Here is a 20460-nt window from a genome sequence, read left to right on the forward strand (position 1 = left end):
GTGGAGCTGGATCTAGAGCTATGCTAAACATGCCTTTATTAAGTTGCTCTATTTCTGAGTTATCCTGACTGGTTTGGTTTAGAATACTCAAACACCAAATAGCAAACCATTTTTAGGGAAAAAAACTGTCAGGTAATGCCTCGCATTTATATTTAACAAACTAATTAAAGAAAACATACACACAAAGTTAATTTAAAGTTTTTTTTACTATATCATGAAATTGCAGCTTTCATTTATACACTCTAATTGTTACTACCCTCTCTATCTAAAATATAAGACGCAACTACCACTAACGCAATAACCATAAATTATTACTATTTTCTCGTTTGAATCACTTTAATAAATATAATGCATGCATTCAATGGGATATATTAGAGATTTTAAGGATGATGATTAAAAAAAATTTGAAAGAGGAGGAGATAATAGTTAATTGAATGCATGCATTCATACATATCATCTTATATTATGAAACTTTGAAAAAAAGGTTGTATATTATATTTTAGGATGGGGGCGAGTACTTGATAATAAGAAATCCTCACTTGGTCACTGTACTAACTACCATTCCAACAAAATCAAATTAATTCCACATAATAAAACCCCTACATAAGAAATTGCTGACGGGTCATGGACAAGAGCGTACGGAGGAATCATGCGGCGGAATGGCAAATTAACCAATACAGTGCCAGACCATCGATCGATCGATTGCATAATGCCATAATGTATACTCCCTCCATGCTGATAAAGTTTTGAACAATGACATGTCTTCAAAACACAACTTTGACTTATTGTTTCTATAAAAGTATTTACTGAAAAGTGATATATGTATATTTTTATGAAAATATTTTTCAAGACAAATCTATTCATATATTTTTTACATTTTCAAACTCAACAACCTGAGAGTTGCGTTCGCGAAAAAAAAAACTTAAGAGTTATTCATGATTTATATTTCTAGGATTTGACTTAAACATTGTCCTATACGACTTTCTTTACGAGTACGGAGAGAGTATATTGTTGCTGAGGCGTTGGGCCCACCGGTAAGAGATACTCCTCTATCGATCCCAACATATAAGTATTTATACGTTATCTAGCAAATAATAAGATTGAAGTAAAAGAAATCATTTATAGTCTATATCAGTGGTCAAATTTCGAATTGCTTAGATTCTCCTCCCCACCACCGTGATTGGCTGGAAATGTATAGCTTTAGTGTATCAAAATCAATATCTCAAAAATACTTTATAGTATTGCGATATAAATTTTAATTTATACTCTCTCCTCCTCATTTTATATGACATTGGTTAGTTTAAAAATCAACTAACCAACGTTAAACAAAACAAACTAGAGAGAGTATGTAGTTAAAAATACTTAAATTTTAGAACAAGCAAACAAAACAAAGTATATAGTTAGAAATATTTATATTTAAAACGAAAGAGTATGTAATAAGGATCATATTAGAGACAGGCCCCAGCTCCTAGTGAATGCCTCGAGCTAGCAGTACGGTATCTTTTTTTTAATATACGATGTTGTTGACTTTAAATAAACGTTTAATTGTTCGTTTTATTATACAATAAGTTTATATAAATATGAAAAAATTTAAGTCACGTTTAAAGAACACTTACGATAAATCAACAACAAAATAAATAATAATTATATAATTATTTTAAATAAAAAAAGGTTAAATATATCTAAAAAATCAACCGCGTTATATGTTAAAAAAAAAAGAGGGAGTACACAGCTCGATAAAGTAGCTGGCTGAAGTAATGTGGCTGGGCCTGAGACTGAGAGCCACGCATAGCTTGTGCCATCTCCTGCTGAATCCATCCATGCATTCATTCATCGGCGAGCCATGCGTGTGTGCATCCGTGCATTGCATGAATGCATGCACCTGGCTAATTGAGCTGCTGGTTGAGTTGATTTCAAGCAATCATAAGCTAGGCGTTGGTTAGTTCCCAAACAACAACTTTTTACCATGTTATATGGACACATGCATAAAGTATTAAATATAGACGATAAAATACTAATTATACAGATTACATGTAAATTGCGAGACGAATCTTTTATACCTAATTGCTTCATAATTTGATAATGTGATGCTATAGTAAATATTTGTCAATGACAGATTAATTAGGCTTAATAAATTCGTATCACAATTTACACGTGAAATCAAACTTTTCATCTCGCGAACTAAAGAGGAGCCTAAGTTCAGGGTTCCATCCTGTACTACTGACACATTTCGACTGTATGGGGGCGTGAGCTCATAGTAATGCCTACGCGTTTTTTTAGTTGTCTCCATTTTTTCCACATTGAGGGTGTGAGTTCCTGAAAAAAAATTGAAAGTTTAAAGAAAGTTGAAAGTTTAGAAAAAAAGTTGAAAATTTATGTGTGTAAAAAAGTTTTGATGTGATATGATATGATGAAAAGTTGGGAATATGGGGGAAACTAAACACGGCCTGAGCTAGGAGAGTTTACCACTCACCTCCATAGTTTTCGCGTGTACGCTTTTAAAATTATTAAATGGTACATATATATATATATATATATATATATATATATATATATATATATATATATATATATGAAAGTTATTTGATAAAATTATATTAATCTATTTTTAAGTTAATTTTACTAATATTAATTAATTTTTCATTAATAAACCACCATGTTTTTCATACATGGAGATGGAGTTCCAAACTCCACCTCCTAAACACAGCTGAAATCTCTAGCAATTCTAAGGCAAATTACCATTCCCATCATTTTTAAATATAGGAGGTCATTAATTTTTACTTGTATTTTACCATTTATTTTATTAAGAAAAATATTGCGGATAAGTAAAATAATAAGCTATGCTTAGAGTACCTATAATAATAAAAAAAATCACAACAAAATAAGTGATACTTATATAGTTTATTTTTTAATAAGATAAACATTTGTATGACAAATTCTAAACGCTAGAAATCTAAGTTTCGAGGGACAGAATTAGTATCATTACTTTTCACTTTCGGGGCATCGTACCCAATCTATGTAGGGGCTAATTGTGTGTGTGTGTATTGACGGAATTATTATTTTTTTGACGGAATGTAATGGTATATATATTGTAAACTGATCTTTATAGTTGATTTATTTGTAGAAGTAAGCCGTCATCGATGGCATATCGTAATGCTTCTCTTAGTATTATAATAAGAGTAAATTTCAGACCAAATTATTATAGATTTAAGATGAACTATCACAATGATTTTAGATGGTGCATTACAAAACTAGAGATTTATTAATACCAAATTTAGCATACAACTACATGTATTTTTTGTGATAGAGTCCTAGCCTTAGATCTACAGTATTTAGTGCTAAAACTACAGTAATAGTTTGGTCAAAGTATTTACAGTTTTATAAAATTTACTTAGAATAATATAGCGAGACTTGAACTCATAATCTTGTCAGATGGTACTAATATTGAAGCATATGCTATTAGCAATTACCCCCTCTAGTAAATAACGTCAAATAAATTTGACTGGAGGGATTATAACTGCATATATGTTGCTGTTACTCCACAGTTGCCAGAACAAATGTGCTGATGCAAACATTACGAAACATGATATCAGAACATACATGTTCATTCGTTAAGCTCGTTTTAATTAGATCAGGAAGCTTCCCAGATCCTGCACGAAAGGAGGGCTCGAGATTAGGATATAATGGACACAATGAGAGCCCCATCACACTCTCGATCAATTAACTGGACTAACAGAGACATGGGGAGACACAAAGATTAGCTCTTACTTAATTTAAGGATATATGCTACAAAACAACAAAGCTAAAGTATATAATCAGCCAAAGAGCTTTCTGTCCAGTTGTCTGATTCAGTCCAGGATTTGGGTTGACCTAGTGCATGTGCTGCCAACATTTCCTCTCTGTGACCATGACACTGCTTCCTAATTTCTTTTTCTTTTTTTTCTTTTTTGGCCTTGATGTATATGGCACAGTGGTTTGGCCTGGCTAGCTATACCATCAACCGGACTTCGTGTGATCCTACAAATAATATCATAGGTTTAGGTCTCACTGGACTGTCGATCCGAGCACATAATTATTATGTACTTGACCAACTTAACGTAAAAGACTAGTTCGATGGATGAGAAATCACGGTTAATCTGAATGCCAATTTATCTGTCTAGCAGTCAAGGCCTATGCATAGCATATGAATAAAATATGCGGTACTGTTAGGTATTTTTACGTCGGTGTAACTAAGCTTCAGAAAGTTAAAAGATTGCCTCTGTTGTGCATATCCTTTATTGATCTCTGCAAAGTATGATACAACTGTAAGTAAAAAACACTCCCGAGCTATGCTATGCATATACATTTTGGGAGGAGAAAAGAGCATCCTGAGCATAACTGAACTTCATTTACTGAGGCTGTGTTTAGTTCCTTTCAAAGTTGGAAGTTTGGGTTAAAATTGGTATGATGTGACTGAAAAGTTGTGTGTATATGGCAGGTTGATGTGATGGAAAAAGTTGTAAGTTTGGATCCAAAGTTTAGATCTAAACGCAGCCTGAATGGTGAATTGATGCCTCATGAGAACCCAACCCAGGATGGTCCATGGTGAATTTTATTTGGCAGATGCAGTAAATATGATTTGTCACATTCCATCTAGGACAGATTGTTTTTTTTACCCAGACTGAACCTGGATGAATGCTAGTAATGTGGAGACTGGAGACAGAGAGAGGAGCAGTACAGCATGCATGCATGGAAGCTAGGAATGGGAGGGCACAGGAGATGATCAGAACATATATATTCAATAGGATCTCAGTAGTAACAATGGCACACAGCTGAGCAAGAACAGGCTACAGGAAGTTGTACGATGGCAAACTTCAATATGGTTTCTATCTATCCATTGGCCCATCATCATGCATGCTTCTGTGTTTGAAATGATTCGAGTCTTTTTTATTGTCCACACTATCTGATAGCTAGCTATGGTGAGTATGGTCCATGGTTCATCAAATTTCTGAACATTTATAGTGCTCAGTTTTTGCAGAATGTAGGGTCAGGTTTATAGCACAATGAATGAACAGAGACAAGAAAGGATCTAGAAATTCACCCAATCAGTGGTAAAGAAGAAAATATAACACAATTTATTTGCATTAGGAGAACATGCTTGCTGTTGGTAAGAAATAATAAGAACAAAAGGTATTAACAAAATACACGATTTACATTTTTTTCCAATCTATCAGGCTGGTGTCCAAACATACTTCGTCATCTTTAAAGGCATTGCAAAGATTCACTGAAGTTTGGATTTCAGTTTGATTTAAAGTAATAAGCCGACAATGATGCATTTAATCCTCTCATCATACGTTAATTCAGGACTTTCGCTATATAAAAATACAGAATAATGTATAACCATGCCTCCAGAAAATCCCAAGAATGTGAACATGGACACAGACAGTCACGCTTAGTATTAAGTGCGAGTTAGCTTATCTATGTTAGAAATGTAGACAGTGAATAGTGAATAGCTGTCATTTATCATTGATCTCAAGGTCCCTTTATATATTAGGGAGAGTACAAGCCTAGGATTCTAGGCATTAGTGTAATACATCAATTCTCATTCTAAATGTAGCAAATAATGTTCATTCATTTTCTTGTAATAAGGTGGTTTGATTGCTTTAAACATAGTTGTTACAAAGAATTCAAAACCACCATGATGGCTGCATTGACAAGGTCAAATAATGCCTTCTGTTACAATCTACACTCTTTACCCCAAAATATAAGAATCTAGTAGTGGATGGGACACATCCTAGTACTACGAATTTGAACTGAGGGCTATGTCCCATCCAGTACTAGATTCTTATATTTTGGGACGGGAGGAGTATTATTTGATGATTTTTTTTAAGTGTGTGCATCCCCTAAACTCTCTGAAAAACAGGGGATGTGGATAAGGGAAGAATAGCAGAGGAACCTAGATTGTGCAAACCACTTGACATATTTAAGGAAACTAAAATGATAAAGAAAACAAAATATGGAGTTAAAATGTGGAAATAAGCAAATGGTGATGATGTCAGAAAGGCAGAATACAGGCCCAAACACAGGAAAGAACAGAACATTTGGGCTGGCATCAAAGAGGTTCAGACTTCAGATTTCAGAGGTTGTATGGTCTCACTCATCTAGGTAATCAGCCCATATGAGCATTGAAACAAAACAAGCCCATTGTATGTTTTTTTTTCTAGCTCTATTGAATAAGGTGTAGAAAGAACTTGTTCTTTAGGATTGGGTCAAAGTTTGCTGTTTGCATGATTAAGTTCCACTGATGTACAGTACAATTTCACTATTTTCTTTGATTAAAAATGAACAATGTGTCTGATCAAAACAAAGTACCTTAATGAACTTTCTCATTGTTCACAAGGATTTCTCTCCAAGTTCTTAGAAACCAGCCTATTTGCAGCATGAGTACAGTTACAAGCTCAGACTACATACGAGAACTACATCAAAGTTTTTCTACGTACAGTATTACATCCACTTTGTTGATTCCCATCACATGTTCTATGTTACCAACTTACCATCTGCTTTCCTCATTTGCTTCCCATCCATTTTTACTCCAAATATCTGAAAACTGATCAAGTTATTAGTGCGTGTTCTGCATGTTGGATGTGGCACTTTTTTTTCGTAGATAATTGCGTTTGAACAGCCTACCATTCTAAATGTGCAGTGGTAAATATTTATACCCTTTTTGAAGGAAGAATATATACACCTTCAGATGTTTCATGAGGGATTATGGAAAATATATCTTACACTGTACTTAAAACAGAGACAAACATAACATGAAATACAAAGGTATGTAGAAATAAAATCTAGACTTACATGAGTGATGTACATGGACAACATTCTACACCAAAGAAGAAGCATCCTTATGAGCTGAAAGCTCTTGAGATTGCATATATGAAGTCCAATAAACCAGTCCCCTTGAGAAGGCCTTTCCCAGTTAAAAGTTCAAAGTCTATTAACAAGAGAAAGCCAATTATAGCGGCTTTCCCATTAATTAGTTCATTCTTATTAGTGAAACCAAAACCTCCGACATCCTCATCAATCACCATTCTCACCTGAAAAATGTAAAACAGAGGATTATATTCTGGTAAATAGCTCAGTGATTTTTTTTTGGTAGAGTGATATACAGACCAGATTTCTATCTGAAAAAAAGCTCTGTGAAATTTTGCAGACAATGGAGTATACTGAAGTTGGATTCATCTGAGTTTCAGAGGAAGGACCAAAGCAAAGCATAGATATGATCTACAGTTTCAGAGAAAAAGTAAGGAAGAAAGGAGTGAAACCTCTTCGATATTGACATCGGATGCAGTAAATCCAGGTTGTGCTTTCCCACTGAATATAATCTCTGCGGATCCACCGGAGGTAACAGCCCCCTTGATACTGATGTATATATTCTCCCCATCGATTTTCACAGGGTACACGAATAGTTTTCTCAATGCAGGTGTAAGAGCCCTTAAAACAGGGTTGTTGGGATACCATTCCTTTATTTCACCAGTACGAAGATCAAATGTACTATCTGTTGTTGGGCAAACAATGCAGCCGTCCTGAAAGACAAACAATATAAAGGTTACATCTTTGAGAAAGGAACTGGAATGATCTCATTTTCAAGCAAGTGATGTCCAACGAAGTCAAATGAAAAGAAGTGAACACTTACTCTTGTCAACAAATTTGAAATACGAAAATATTGTGAAAGATTAATAATCTTCAAGTGATAGAGATTAGTTTCCAAGTTCATATGGTCAAAAGAAGGCTAACTCACAGTGTTTCAGATTTGTAAGAGAACTTTGCAAAACTAGTATAACTTCATACTAACTCCACTAGTAAACGAAATGATTACGAACATAGCTATTTTCCTAAGATCACATTCATGCACACGCTTAATTTTCATCTTGTACAAACAAAACAAACATAAATTTAAACAACAATTTTAACTGTTCAAATTTATAGCCCAAGGCCTCAGCAAGGGAAGTGCAGCACACTTGACAAATTGGGTATTTCATTCCTAGCATTCCTACAGAACCTCAAAATTGTTGCATCATCTATTGCTCCTGGTTGTCACACGTGATCCATATCATGTTTCGATATTTTTTTAATAAAAGGGTGCTAATGAACATATGACAGAAAGCCAGATAACTAAGCAAAAGAAAAAGGATGTACAAATTAAAAGTTCGTTTCAAAAGAATCCATGTACGTTCTCTCGGCTAACTAGACAATATCTATATCTAAAGAAAAAAGCTCACTAGACAATACCTCCCCAAGTAAATTGATTTTGTCGCTACTCCAAACAATTCATATTCTTGACACCCTAACAAGAACAAGGTCCTCAGCCATTTTTATTGCATATAGCATTAGGGTTCTCCATCTCCGGGGGTCCAGGGGAATTAGGTGTTAACTTGGGGTTGCGCTATATCTATCGAAAAGTATACAGCAAAGATACATTTGGTGAATCAAATCCATGTTTTAATAAGAATCATGTGAACTTAACGTTCTGGCCACACGCAAAAGAAGTCGGTGGAACGTACGGAATTTCCAATTTTATTTTTCTATGATATGTTTTTCCATATGAAAATTGACGCTACTTACAGGCATCCCATGACATTGCTACGTATCTATACTTTCTATATAGTTGGTACCCACTAACAATTATTAGAAGCTAAAGCTCAACATGCAAGCATGCCATGTCATCACCCACTAGCAATTACTATTCTAGCCCATTTAAAAACCCATGCAAGCATGCCACATCTTCACTCACTAGCAATTACTACTATTCTAGCCTATTTTAAATCCCATGCAAGCATAACGCATCATCTATAATATTATATTATAGAGATCGACAAGTATATGTTGAATCATCTTCCTCACATTATTTTCTCAACATTTCAACTTTCATCATTTCGACAATATTTAACATATACTCATACATGAATCCCGCAGCAAAGCGCGGAGTACCACCTAGTATCAATACATTGATCACCATCCCTTTGACATGAAGAAATTTAATCCATTACATACGAGAACTGTAGTTAAAAAAAATTACTTACGTGAGCTACAATATGTCTATGTTTGTGCCAATTATGCTCAATTGGATTGTTCATATTATGTCAGAATATACCAAAAAAAATGCCTCTATATGTGATTGGTGAGATCAAAATCTATCAACTTCTGGCTTTCGCGGATCAGAAAAATTGGGAATAGGAAATTAGTCTACAAGACATTACACAAGATAAGTTGGAGTAGTAGTAGTAGTAGTAGTAGGGAGTATACTATGTTGTATGAATAGTAGCGCAATTGGGAGGAAGGAGGAGGAGGACCTGGGTGAGCTTGGCGTTGAGGAGGCCCTCGGTGTAGGCGCCCTCGGCGGGGGATCGATTCTCGACGGCGTACACCTGCTCCTTGTACCACAGCAGCAGGATCTCCTCCCCGTCCTGCACGATCACCCGCCGCTCCCCACGCGGCAGCGCCGCCAGCGGCACCACCGGCACCCAGTTCCCATCCCCGCTCGCCTCCCCCGCCGCCGCCGACGGCTCCGCCCCCGACACCTCCGCCGCGCGGCAACCGACGACCCTCTGGTGGTGCCGCAGGGTGGCTGTGGCTGTGGCGCGCGGGGGCGGCGAGGCGGACGCGGCGACGCGGCGGCGGTGGAGGAAGGAGGAGGCGGCTGCGGCTGCGGCGGTGGTGGTGATGGACGCCATGTGGAGAGGATGCGGAGATGGCGCGTGGTGGGGTTAGGGTTTGAGGGGGAGGAGGAGGAGGGGGAGGGGGTGGTGGAGTGGAGTGGCGCGGCCATGGCCACAGGATGGGGATAAAAGGGGAGGAGGATTTGTATTTTGTGGGGAAGAGAAGAGGACACATTTATACGCTGCTGTCCACGCGAAAACGCGCGCTCCCTCCCACGTTCAAATTCAACGCGGGAGGCGACGTGGCGAGACGAGAAGCTGGCCATGGATTCTCCTCTCTGCTCTGCAGCACTCGTGTGGAGATGATTTTCTGCTGGAATTTCCTCAGCCGCGAGAGATGTCTGCGATCCTCTCTGTGGGTGGGTGGCCGCTGAGGTGTTTTGCCTTGGAGCCGGAGGCCGTGGGCACAAGGTGTTTGAGGAAATGCCTGAGAGGGATGGATGGTATGGATGAATGAATGGCATCGCCATCTCAGCCATTCAGCCGAGCCCCACCCATCCTGGTGCCTCTGCAATGGCCGTGAAGGAATAAATTAGTCAGATTTTAGACGTGTTTGTCCCTTCGGCTGCAGCTTGGCAAAACAGGACAGGTTTGGCGTGTCCATTGACCATTGTTCAGGTGTTCTGTGCACGTCGCAGTGTTGGAGATGGAGGTGTGATGCCGGATTGCCAATGGGGTTGGGTTGGTCTGAATGAACCTTTGAGCTGCGTCGCAAATGTGCTACAGTTTTATGCACGCGAGTGGCAGCATCCTTTCCTTGGTTGCTGTCAGAGCCTCAGAGGAGTTTATCTGAATAATCTTCAATGGATCAGCGTGGCCTGGTGGTTGAGGATATGACTACAAAGCCCAGTGCATCACCATTCCTCAGAGTTGTCAGCGCGATTATGTGGAGAAACCATAGTGAGTCCTCGGTAATCTTCTGTAATTTCTGTCAATACTCCTTCCATGATTTGCTTATTCAACCACTGCATCTATCCATTTATGAAAATGGGGAGAGTTTTGTTCAAAACGAAAAAGGAAACTGAGCAAAGAAAAAAAAACCCACACTGGTTAACTTTAGCTCTCGAGAAATCCTCTCCTCCACTCATTTTCTCTACTACATTTTGCAAAGTATCTTTAAGATTTTTGCCTGCCCTTCTATAGTTCAGTTAGAGTGGGGATAGGAAAAGGAAAGGAAAGAGAAAGAAGTCCTGAGAAATGCATTGCAAAAAGCAGCCCCTTGTTTTAGGATTCCATATTCATTTCTCATAGTTATCCCCGCCTTTCTCTCCTCCATTGGAGGATTAGAACGGAGAGAGAGGAAGGTGGGGAAAATTGTTAGATTTGTTCATCCATTATATTTTCTTGAAAGGAAAAGGAAGGCGAAGGAATTCAGGTCTTGATAATTGTTCTTGATGTGCATCCCCAAAAGTACATTCTTTTATCACTAGTTGTCAAATGAATTATAGCTTTTTCCACTATTTTGTGTAGGATACTGTTTTTGTTGGTGTCTGTTGTGCTGTATCATTTTTCCGAGCAGATCTCACACCAAACATTTTTGTACTGAAATTGCTTACAATTATTTTGCTTCAAAATTTCAACGGAAAGATTAGTGTAAAATATCATGTTTTATTGATGTCAAGAAAAAAATTTGCCTCAATTTTCAAGAACCTTTTAGATTCGGAAATGCACAGATATGGTTTTGCATGGTTGGTGGGATGGATGGAAATTGCATTCAACCTATGGTCAGTTGGTCACATTTTTTTTCTGTAGATCTTTTTCTTTATAGTTTTTCTGGAACCAACTTCTGTCACTAATTTTTTTCTACTTTCATGTTTATCTAAATAATGATGATTGATGACAATTGTTTTGCTCTAAAATTTTGGGGAAATGTTCGTACAGGTATTTGCATCACATCACAATCTGCAAAGCAGGAATACCTGAAACTCTCATCCAGAGTTGACGAAATCATGTCAACTTAGAATGATATCAAGGCTCTTGTTACATTCAGAAGATCAGGGCTTCAGGCCCTGCTTGTTTGTTGCTGGATGAAGACATTCACCAGGAAACCACTGCAAAGTGCAGTGCACGTACAATTCCTTCGATCAAGTGGAAGGGCATTTCATGGGCTTATAGATCAACTTTGTTCCAAATGTCCTAAACATGATGATGGTGCCACTTTGCAAAGTGAAACCACTTCAAGCAAGTTCATGTGTTTATACAAGTTCTTCAGGACATCAAGTGAAGGTGACACTGCAGCTGTAGACAATGTATTGCGCAATGATGGAAATACAGAAGTTGTCGCTATCCAGTCGAAAGAAAATGGTCGCAATTCTAATAACATATTGGAGGATGGAGAGAAGTCAGTTCTGTCGTCGGATCATTCTAAAAAATTGAGTGCACATCATCGACTGAAAATCTGGATTACTAGTGGACACAGTGGCATAATCGGAAGATACGGAAAGAAGTTGGAGCTAAATGCTGCCAATGTGCCTAAGCAGTTCCCAAGTGAACATGTGAATACTGTATGGCCAGATTGGCTCATGAAGGTGGCCCCTGAGGCAGTGCAAGGCTGGTTCCCTCGTCGTGCAGAATCATTTGAGAAATTAGGCAAGGTGTGTAGTCAAGTTGATGATACAATACAAGTTACTCATTGGAAAATTTTGATATTTGTGCTTGTTAATGCTAATTTCTTTAACCATCCCTAATTACTATTGTATCACTTCTTTTCTATTTCAGATTGGAGAAGGAACTTATAGTAGTGTGTACAAAGCTCGAGATCTTAAAACAGGCAAGATTGTTGCTCTCAAGAAGGTGCGGTTTGTCAATTTGGATCCTGAAAGTGTGCGCTTTATGGCAAGAGAAATACTTGTTCTTCGGAAACTGAATCATCCGAATGTCATAAAGTTGGAAGGGATCATAGCATCTCCTGTTTCAACAAGTTTGTATCTTGTATTTGAATACATGGAACATGACCTTACTGGTCTTGCTGCAACTCCAGGCCTCAAGTTCACTGAACCACAGGTGATTGTGATACTAGTTTTTCAGTTAACCACTTGGCAGACAAGAATTTTAACTGTTCCCCTTTCTCATTAATTTCAGGTAAAGTGCTTGATGCAACAATTGCTTAGTGGCCTTGATCACTGCCACAGCAATGGAGTTCTTCATCGAGACTTGAAGGGTTCCAACCTCTTGATTGACAGCAATGGTGTCTTGAAGATTGCAGACTTTGGTCTAGCAACATTTTATGATCCTAACAATCAGCAACCACTCACAAGCCGTGTTGCAACATTGTGGTACAGGCCACCGGAACTTCTGCTTGGTGCCACTAAGTATGGAGTTTCTGTGGATATGTGGAGTACTGGGTGCATTCTGGCAGAATTGCTTGCTAGCAAGCCAATCATGCCAGGAAGAACTGAGGTATACATACAACTATTAGTCTATTACATTTAGTATAGTACCTTATGTCATTTTATATCATGGTGTTCTCCAACAATGCATTCCTAGGTAGAGCAAATTCACAAGATCTTCAAGCTCTGTGGATCACCCTCTGATGAGTACTGGCAGAAACTGAACGTGCCCCAGACAGGGATGTTCAAGCCCTCTCGCCAGTATAGGCGGTGTATTGCAGATAATTTCAAACATTTCCCTCAGCCAGCTATAGTTCTTCTAGATAATTTGCTTGCATTAGAACCAGAAGCTCGTGGAACAGCTGCCTCGACTCTCCAGAGTGACGTAAGTTAGTACCCTCAAATTGATTATTGGTTGCAGTGCAGTGTTCTGTAATTTACTACGGTACAACACGAAGTTTTTGGCTACCCCAGGAAAGACTTGTCCTTTTTTTATGAAAATATTATTGGGGGTTAATCAAGGCACATTTCTTGAGTTGGAATTTGTCATGGCCTAAGAAATCAGCCTTACGTGGCCTTGCTGGCCCAGTACATAAAGGCAGAACAAGGCAGGCATCCAACAGGTCTACAACAGATTGATTCCTAACTGTTGTTTAGTTTGTTTTGGTCTTAAGCCACTTATATATAAGAATTCGATTTCATTAGCGAGTGGTTTTGAAGGCCGGCTGCATACCTTCACAAGGTGTACAGCATACACGCAGCCTTCTTCCCGGCTGTTTTAACTTGATCTAATGATCATTACAAAATGATTTTCCATTTTTGGAATACCTAAAACGATGCATAGATCTAGTCAGAAGTAACAAAATGATGTCAATTGAAGGCATATTTTCTATATTTTAGGTTGAATTCTGTGTGTACTGGATTGACAACTTGTTGTGGAAACCAGACATTTTTCAAAGTTGATTTGGTATCTAGCTTGTTAGAGGAAATATTGTACTGACCGCCTAGTACCAGCAAACTAGTGCCTGCAAAAATGCTAAACTGGTCCAGAAGTAGTTTTCCCCAGTATCATGCCAATACAACTCACATGGTTCAACAAGTTATTATGTCTTGGTCTACCGCGATTTCATTATATGTCTGGTTTTTCATAGCCTTCTTTTAGGAGAACATTGCATCGCAGCACTTAACCATGTATCACAAACTTTAGTTTTTCAGAAGAAAGCCACTTGCTTGCAGCCCTTCAAGCTTACCAAAGTTTCCACCGAGCAAAGAATACGATGCAAGACTCAAGCTAGAGGAAGCTAGGAGGTATGTGTTTCCCAACCTTTTATTCTTCAAGGAGGATGTAATTGAGAAGAACTATTAGTGGATTCTGAAATTCTGTCACGTTTCTGTAGGCAAAGAAAGGTTGGAGGATCTGTTAGACCTGGAAGAGAGAACGTTAGAATAAATCGTGGTAATGGCTCTATCCAACCAAAGGTGAGTACAAAGATGTGCTCCTTCTTTTCCTAATTTCCTGTAAATAACTTTTATTCCTTCTTAATACAAAGATGCGCTCCTTGCGTATTCCCAAAAAAAAAAAAAGGTGAGTACAAGAAATTTTTCTTGATGATCATTGTTATATGCAGAAACTTTGATAAGATGTGCTGCTCTCCAATTATACATGCTCATGCTTGATGGAACATCTTCATATATTTGACGCTACTAATCATCTCCTATACATTAGCTCAAAATAAGCACTAGAGGTTAACTCACCAAGCTTTATCATCGTGCAGAAACATACATATATCAGTGGAAATCTCCACCCGCAAGGTGATCCACGGACATTAGCTACAAGGGTGCGATCTCCTGGACTTAACGCCACATGGAACAACAGGGGTGATTCAATGACGGTCGTGAAGTACCTGGATGTAAGTACAACTCTGTGCGGATAGCATATTCCACTATCTTGACGACAAGGAGCTCAGACTTGCTTCAACCTGAACCAACTGATGTAATGAATAAGATGCATGGTTCTCCCAAGAACGACCTGGGAGAGAAGGGCCAGACTGGGGTAAGGATGGTACTTCTGCAAATGTTAATTCTTTTTTAATATAACTTTGGTTGGTCAACAAAAGCATCAGTCTGGTCAGATGAAAAGCACATAAGAATATCAGCTTAAAGGACATCCCTCATGTAAGGTTTAGTGTCATTGCCTGTTTGTTAGTGTTGCTACTGATATATATGTTGTAAGGTATTGTTGCAAGAGTGTTCCACAAGTGAACAAAACTTATAGTTTACAGAAATTTTAAATAAAAGATGGACTGAATGTCTCAAGAGTCATAGTACAATGATTTGATATTCTACTACAATCTTTACTTGCTGACTGTGACATACAGACTATAATTTTCTGCTGAGAGTTGAGATGTTGTGTAATATGTTGTACGGGCATCAATTCGTCGTCTCTGTATACATATTGATTTTGATTTTATGTAACAAATTAAATTGATAATTTGGCTGTTTTGATTTAAAGACCAAACCATTTATCTCTTAACTAACAGTAGTCATTTTTTTTGTTTTGCTTTTATCTCTCCAGAGCTGTAGGGTTAAGAACAGAACGCATCACTCTGGTTCACTGGTTACACCAGAAGGAAACATAGAGGAGATGCTCAAGGAGCATGACAGGAACATCCAAGCAGCCATGCGCAAAGCACGCCTTAACAAGAAGAAATAGTTGTGACATTTAGGTGTGTTCAAGCTAAAGATCCCAACTTTTCCAAGTTCCAGTTGAGGAATGGCAGGGCTGCATTCTTGCACAGAGCACAGAGCTTCTTCAAAAGGGTAATTGCTTTAAAACGTGATGAAGTAGCTGAAAATAACATGATCACTTAAAAGTGCAGATATGTTAAAGTGTCAGGTCATTTGATTGCCGTTTTTTCTACAGATCAAGATCAAACCTGAAATGTCGATACAATACGAGAGTTTGGGCATGGACATTATTTCAAATGACAGGTTGTCCTTTGAACCTGAAATTCTTGACTGATGGCAGTGAGAGATCCAGATCATGCCGGAGCAACTAAGAAGAAATTTCGACAACATTGAGTCATGGATAGGTACATCTTACAGTTACAAAGTATGAGCAGCACTGCGGAAGAGGAGGCCAAACAGAGTGCCAGGGATATCCGAAAGCGTAGACTGGCCTTTATTCTTGCCTGAATTCTTGTTTCACCAAGCTTCTGTGGTCTTTCCCCTTGTTATGGCTGTTCTAACCCATGCCATCTGCATCTGGTGTTGCTAGACGGGCTTGTATAAACTTTTCATCCTCTTATTTCTCTTGTTTTTCTTCTTGCAAGGGTCTTATATAAACTGTGCATTCTTTGTCCAGTTTTTTGGCTGTGTGCATTCTATGCAGAGGCCGGGGGTGGACTCAGTTGGAATGTATCATCTTGGTGTATTTAACTGAGTCTTAATAAAACTTCCATTATCTAAAAAAAATAAACTGTGCATTCTTTACTTTCCTTTTCCTTAATTGAATGGCAGAGTTCCTGCCTACTTTTGTTTGATATAAGAAGGAATTTGTAGTGGGGTTCCTTGAAGCTGGAAACAATGCAGAAAACTGTAACAGCATGTTTTCCTTCATTCTGCCTGGAAACCGGAAGAGAAACTACAATTGGTGTTTGCAGCTCAACCTCAGGAGTTCCTAACATCCTGTTCAAGCAATGGTATGTGATGCTTCTATCTCTAATCTTCAGAAGAAAAAAAAAAAGAAAAGCTGAATTCAGAACTTCCATCTTCACATTGTAAGTACCTTCCTCTAGATCCATTTAGGCTGCTAAAATGCGTAGCCATTTCCAAGGTTCTGAAATTCTATCTTCAAGAAGCTTTTGTTGAGAAAAATGTAGCGATGCAATGTCAAGATCAGTCGTCTTCCCCTGTGACATTTTTTTCCCTGATGAGACAATCACTGGAAGAAACAAAATGTGTTGGTACATCGGAGTCTGCTAGTTGTTGGTTCATGTGGTTCAGATTCTTCCCTTGAATTTCACTCCTCTCCTTTTTAAATTTCTCTACATGTTGGGCATTTTTCTTCTGAAGCAGACCTTTCAGTTCTCAAATCTTTGTATCAGCTTCTGTAGTATTTTGTGATGAGAAAACATTTAATAATGCTTGTGTCTATCGAATTAGGGGATTAATTGTTCGTGTTGCTGCTAGATAAATGCATAATCATAATTTTTTTTTCTTCAAGGGAAAAAGTTGGGAACTCGAAATAATAGGTGAAACAAAATTCACCAGTAGACATAAGCTTCTTTTGTCAATATTCTATATGAAGGGTTTACAAGTTGAATGGGTTCGGAATGCAATCCCTGTCGAATCACCAAAATTCGTGAATTTTGCTCGAGTTTCATCAAACTCTACTGAAGCCTACCGAATCCTACCAATTGGCAAGAAGAGAAGCGCGAGAGCTCATGCTTCCCTTTTTGCCAATTGTTTCCCTTCTCTGGCAGAAGCATTCTCAATCAGCTCCCAATAGTCCTAAAAAAAATCAGCTTCCAATTGTTTGAAATTCGACACATAGTCACTTAAAATGTTACTCCCTCCATTCTTTTAATATATGACATCGTTAGCAATTTGAGATACTTATGATCGTTATATCCAAAAAAATTATGTAATTATTATTGTGACTTGATTTATCATCAAATGTTCTTCAAGCATGACTTCAATATTTTTTATATTTGCACAGAAATTTAAATAAGATAAATAGTCAAACGCTGGTCAAAAAAGTCAATGACGTCATATATTAAAAAAACAAAGATAATATTAGCACATTACTGCTAAAACCAAAATGAATCCTAGATCATAAAAATGTCATTAACTCATAGTTACTTCAAATTCGACAGTGAATTTGAAATTCCGAAATGTTGTCCCCATTTCAAGTTATCAACAAGAGTTGAGATTTGAGAAAAACCATGGCAACAAAAAGGAACACAAAGAAGCAGAAGAAGAAATCTACAAATATATTATTGTTTCCTCTAACATAAATCCTATACAAATATTTAAATATGCATATGCTACTAATATGTGTTTAATTACTGGTAAAATGGTATATATTTACCCAATGATAATAAAATATTTCAAGGGCAAAATGGCATTCCTTCCTTGTGGCTAGGGATGGCGAATCGCCTGAGGTTGCCAACCCCCTCCTTGAGGTAGCCGCCGCACAGGAACGCCGTCGAGAACCTGTCCTGCACCGGCTTGTCCACGTCGTGCACCACCACGTCCGTCTCCGTCTCCGCCGCCGGCCGCCGCGCCCGCGCCGCCACCGCCGCGGTGTATATCGCGCCCATCATCGCCGTCGTCGTCGGCGGCGGCGGCGCGTGCGCGTCGACCACGATCACGTCCCACTCCGCCTCGTAGAACGCCGCGGGGAGGCCGCGCACGGCGAGCTTGCACGGCGAGCGGTCGAAGTGGCCCGGCGAGAGCTGGGTGGCGGCGGCGCCGGTGCAGTGCTCGGAGTCGCGGAGGGCGAGGAGCTCGTCGGCGTCGGCGGCGCTGGCGAGGTAGGCGACGCGGTAGGCCTCGATGGCGAGGCTGGCCGGGCTGGCGCCGGACACCAGCGCGTCGTCCTCCTCGAGGAACACCGTGCGGCCGCCGTGGTTGAGCGCCGCCCAGAGCGCGGCGCCGTGGCCGAGCCCGAACACGAGCAGGTTGCACGGCGCCCGCCGCGACACCGCCCGCGCCGTCGCCGCCACCTCCTCGGCGGACCTCCTCCTCCCCCGCCCCCACGCCGTCGCGTTCGACGTCGCGTAGTGGACCAGCGCCTCCGCCACGCCCGCCGGGACACGGTCACACTGATCGTCCCGCTGCTGCTGCTGCGAGCGGTGGACGACGACGGGCGCCGGCGAGGAGGTGTTGGCGGCGGCGGCGGAGAGGGTGCGGAGGGTGAGGAGGAGGAGGAAGGCGGAGGCGGCGGCGGCGGAGAGGAGGAGGAGGCGGCGCGGCGTGACATGGTGCTTGAGCTTGGCCTTGGCCGACACCAGCTGGCTCTTCAGCTTCGCCCTCCGCGCGTGCATGGGGCTCGCCATTGCACCTCTTCTTCTTGCACTAGCTAAGCTAAGCTAAGTTGCTAGTGTCTCCTTTTCTTTTTCACTTTGCTTTAGATTAGTGGTGTGTTGTTGTGATTATGCAATGATATGATGCATTGCGATTTGTTTGGTTGTTTGCAATTTGTTGGTGTTTTGTACTTTTAGGTTGTGTTGTTGATTGTGTGTTGTGTACTTTTTTGGGGGAGGATGTATTGAATGTGTGTGGTAGGACAGGGATGGGTTGGTAAATCGGTAGGTGATTGATGCTTGAAGGATCAACAAGATGCAGCTATCTAGCCATGCATGTGTGGCAGCTGATTGGTGATGAGTAGTACTACCACAGACCTAAAGTTTGGTGAGTTGTGTGTTTGTTAGATCTCCTGGGGATTTTTTTTATTAGGGTTGATTTGTATATATCAATGGCTAAGATAATCTCTTTCTTTTTGAAAAAAAACATTTGTTAATTAATTGAACGAAAGGTTGTTGAAAAAGCAAGGATCATCTATGAAATAGTTTGCTTTATGTACAGACAGAAATTAAAAAAAGAAGTCCTATGTTTAGAATGAGCCGAAATCAATATTAGAGGGAAGGAATTACTTTGTTTTTGTTGAATAAAGCCCTATCCAAAGCAATTGTTTTGTTTATTTGAGCTCCCACCAGAGTGGAGTGGGGCCGGGACTTGTGAGGACGAGCTCACAGACATTAGATTTTGCACGGGTTGCTGCCTAGCAGGTCCTTCTTTCCCCTCCACCATCGTTTCTCTTCCTCCCCTCTCTCTTAGATCTTATCACACGCAGAACACATCAAAGCCATTAATTCTGTGAGGCACACATGCCTTCTGATGAGGGATGTAGGTCCCGATCTTCCGATAGTTATTGATAAACAGTCGATTTGGGCAGAGTCGCAACACAACTCGATCCGGCTTCTGAATGAACACGCTACTGAGCCCCGCAATCGCAGCACCACGTCTCCTCTGGTTATCAATCGTGCTGAAATCCGGTTGACCTTGCCGAGAAGGCTAATCCCTGTATACTAATCGAAGAACACAAGCAAGAACAAGATAGATTACAACCAAATTGCATATGAATGATTAATCACTTGAATTTGGGGTTCCACAAACCAATCTAGCGGCAAAACTGTTCTTGACTGAATAATATAAGCAAAACCCAACTCTATACGATGATGGCTACTGAATTAATATGATTAGGGACGTCCTAGGGTTGCCCTAGGGCGCACACCCCACTGGGCTAAGCCCACGACACAATTACAGAGCCCAAAACTCAAAATCAGATTCGGACTGGATGAGATACGTGGCTTGTTTTGCAGATTCCCGGTTGCCCTAGGGAGCACACCCCACTGGGCTAAGCCCACGAC

General features: G+C 39.7%; 2 protein-coding genes and 1 pseudogene across 4 annotated transcripts; 1 reads left to right on the forward strand and 2 right to left on the reverse strand.

Moving 5' to 3' along the window:
• Nucleotides 1-6286: 6286 nt before the first annotated feature.
• LOC4350172 (uncharacterized) lies at nt 6287-9993 on the reverse strand. Of its 2 annotated transcripts, none has more exons than XM_015762458.3 (4): nt 9330-9993; nt 7302-7562; nt 6835-7073; nt 6287-6579 (listed from the first exon to the last, which is right to left on the reverse strand). In XM_015762458.3, the coding sequence occupies exons 1-3, from the start codon at nt 9708-9710 to the stop codon at nt 6882-6884; spliced, it is 834 nt and encodes a 277-aa protein (XP_015617944.1). In that variant the 5' UTR covers nt 9711-9993; the 3' UTR covers nt 6287-6579; nt 6835-6881. The 2 variants fall into 2 exon arrangements, with proteins under 2 accessions (XP_015617944.1, XP_015617945.1); XM_015762459.3 differs by having other exon boundaries at nt 6287-6586.
• Nucleotides 9994-10926: 933 nt separating this feature from the next.
• Nucleotides 10927-16502, forward strand: LOC4350173 (probable serine/threonine-protein kinase At1g54610; annotated as a pseudogene). The gene is made up of 10 exons (XR_010737529.1): nt 10927-11070; nt 11577-12289; nt 12414-12698; nt 12777-13094; nt 13182-13409; nt 14232-14332; nt 14422-14503; nt 14800-15077; nt 15600-15844; nt 15948-16502. The product of XR_010737529.1 is annotated as a probable serine/threonine-protein kinase At1g54610 (transcript).
• A 1352-nt stretch (nt 16503-17854) lies between these two features.
• LOC4350174 (glucuronoxylan 4-O-methyltransferase 2) lies at nt 17855-19311 on the reverse strand. Its single transcript, XM_015760551.3, has one exon. The coding sequence runs from the start codon at nt 19084-19086 to the stop codon at nt 18136-18138; it is 951 nt and encodes a 316-aa protein (XP_015616037.1). The 5' UTR covers nt 19087-19311; the 3' UTR covers nt 17855-18135.
• Between the last annotated feature and the right edge of the window lie 1149 nt (nt 19312-20460).

Source organism: Oryza sativa, chromosome 11, assembly GCF_034140825.1.
Source record: "Oryza sativa Japonica Group chromosome 11, ASM3414082v1".
Taxonomy (NCBI): Eukaryota; Viridiplantae; Streptophyta; class Magnoliopsida; order Poales; family Poaceae; genus Oryza; species Oryza sativa.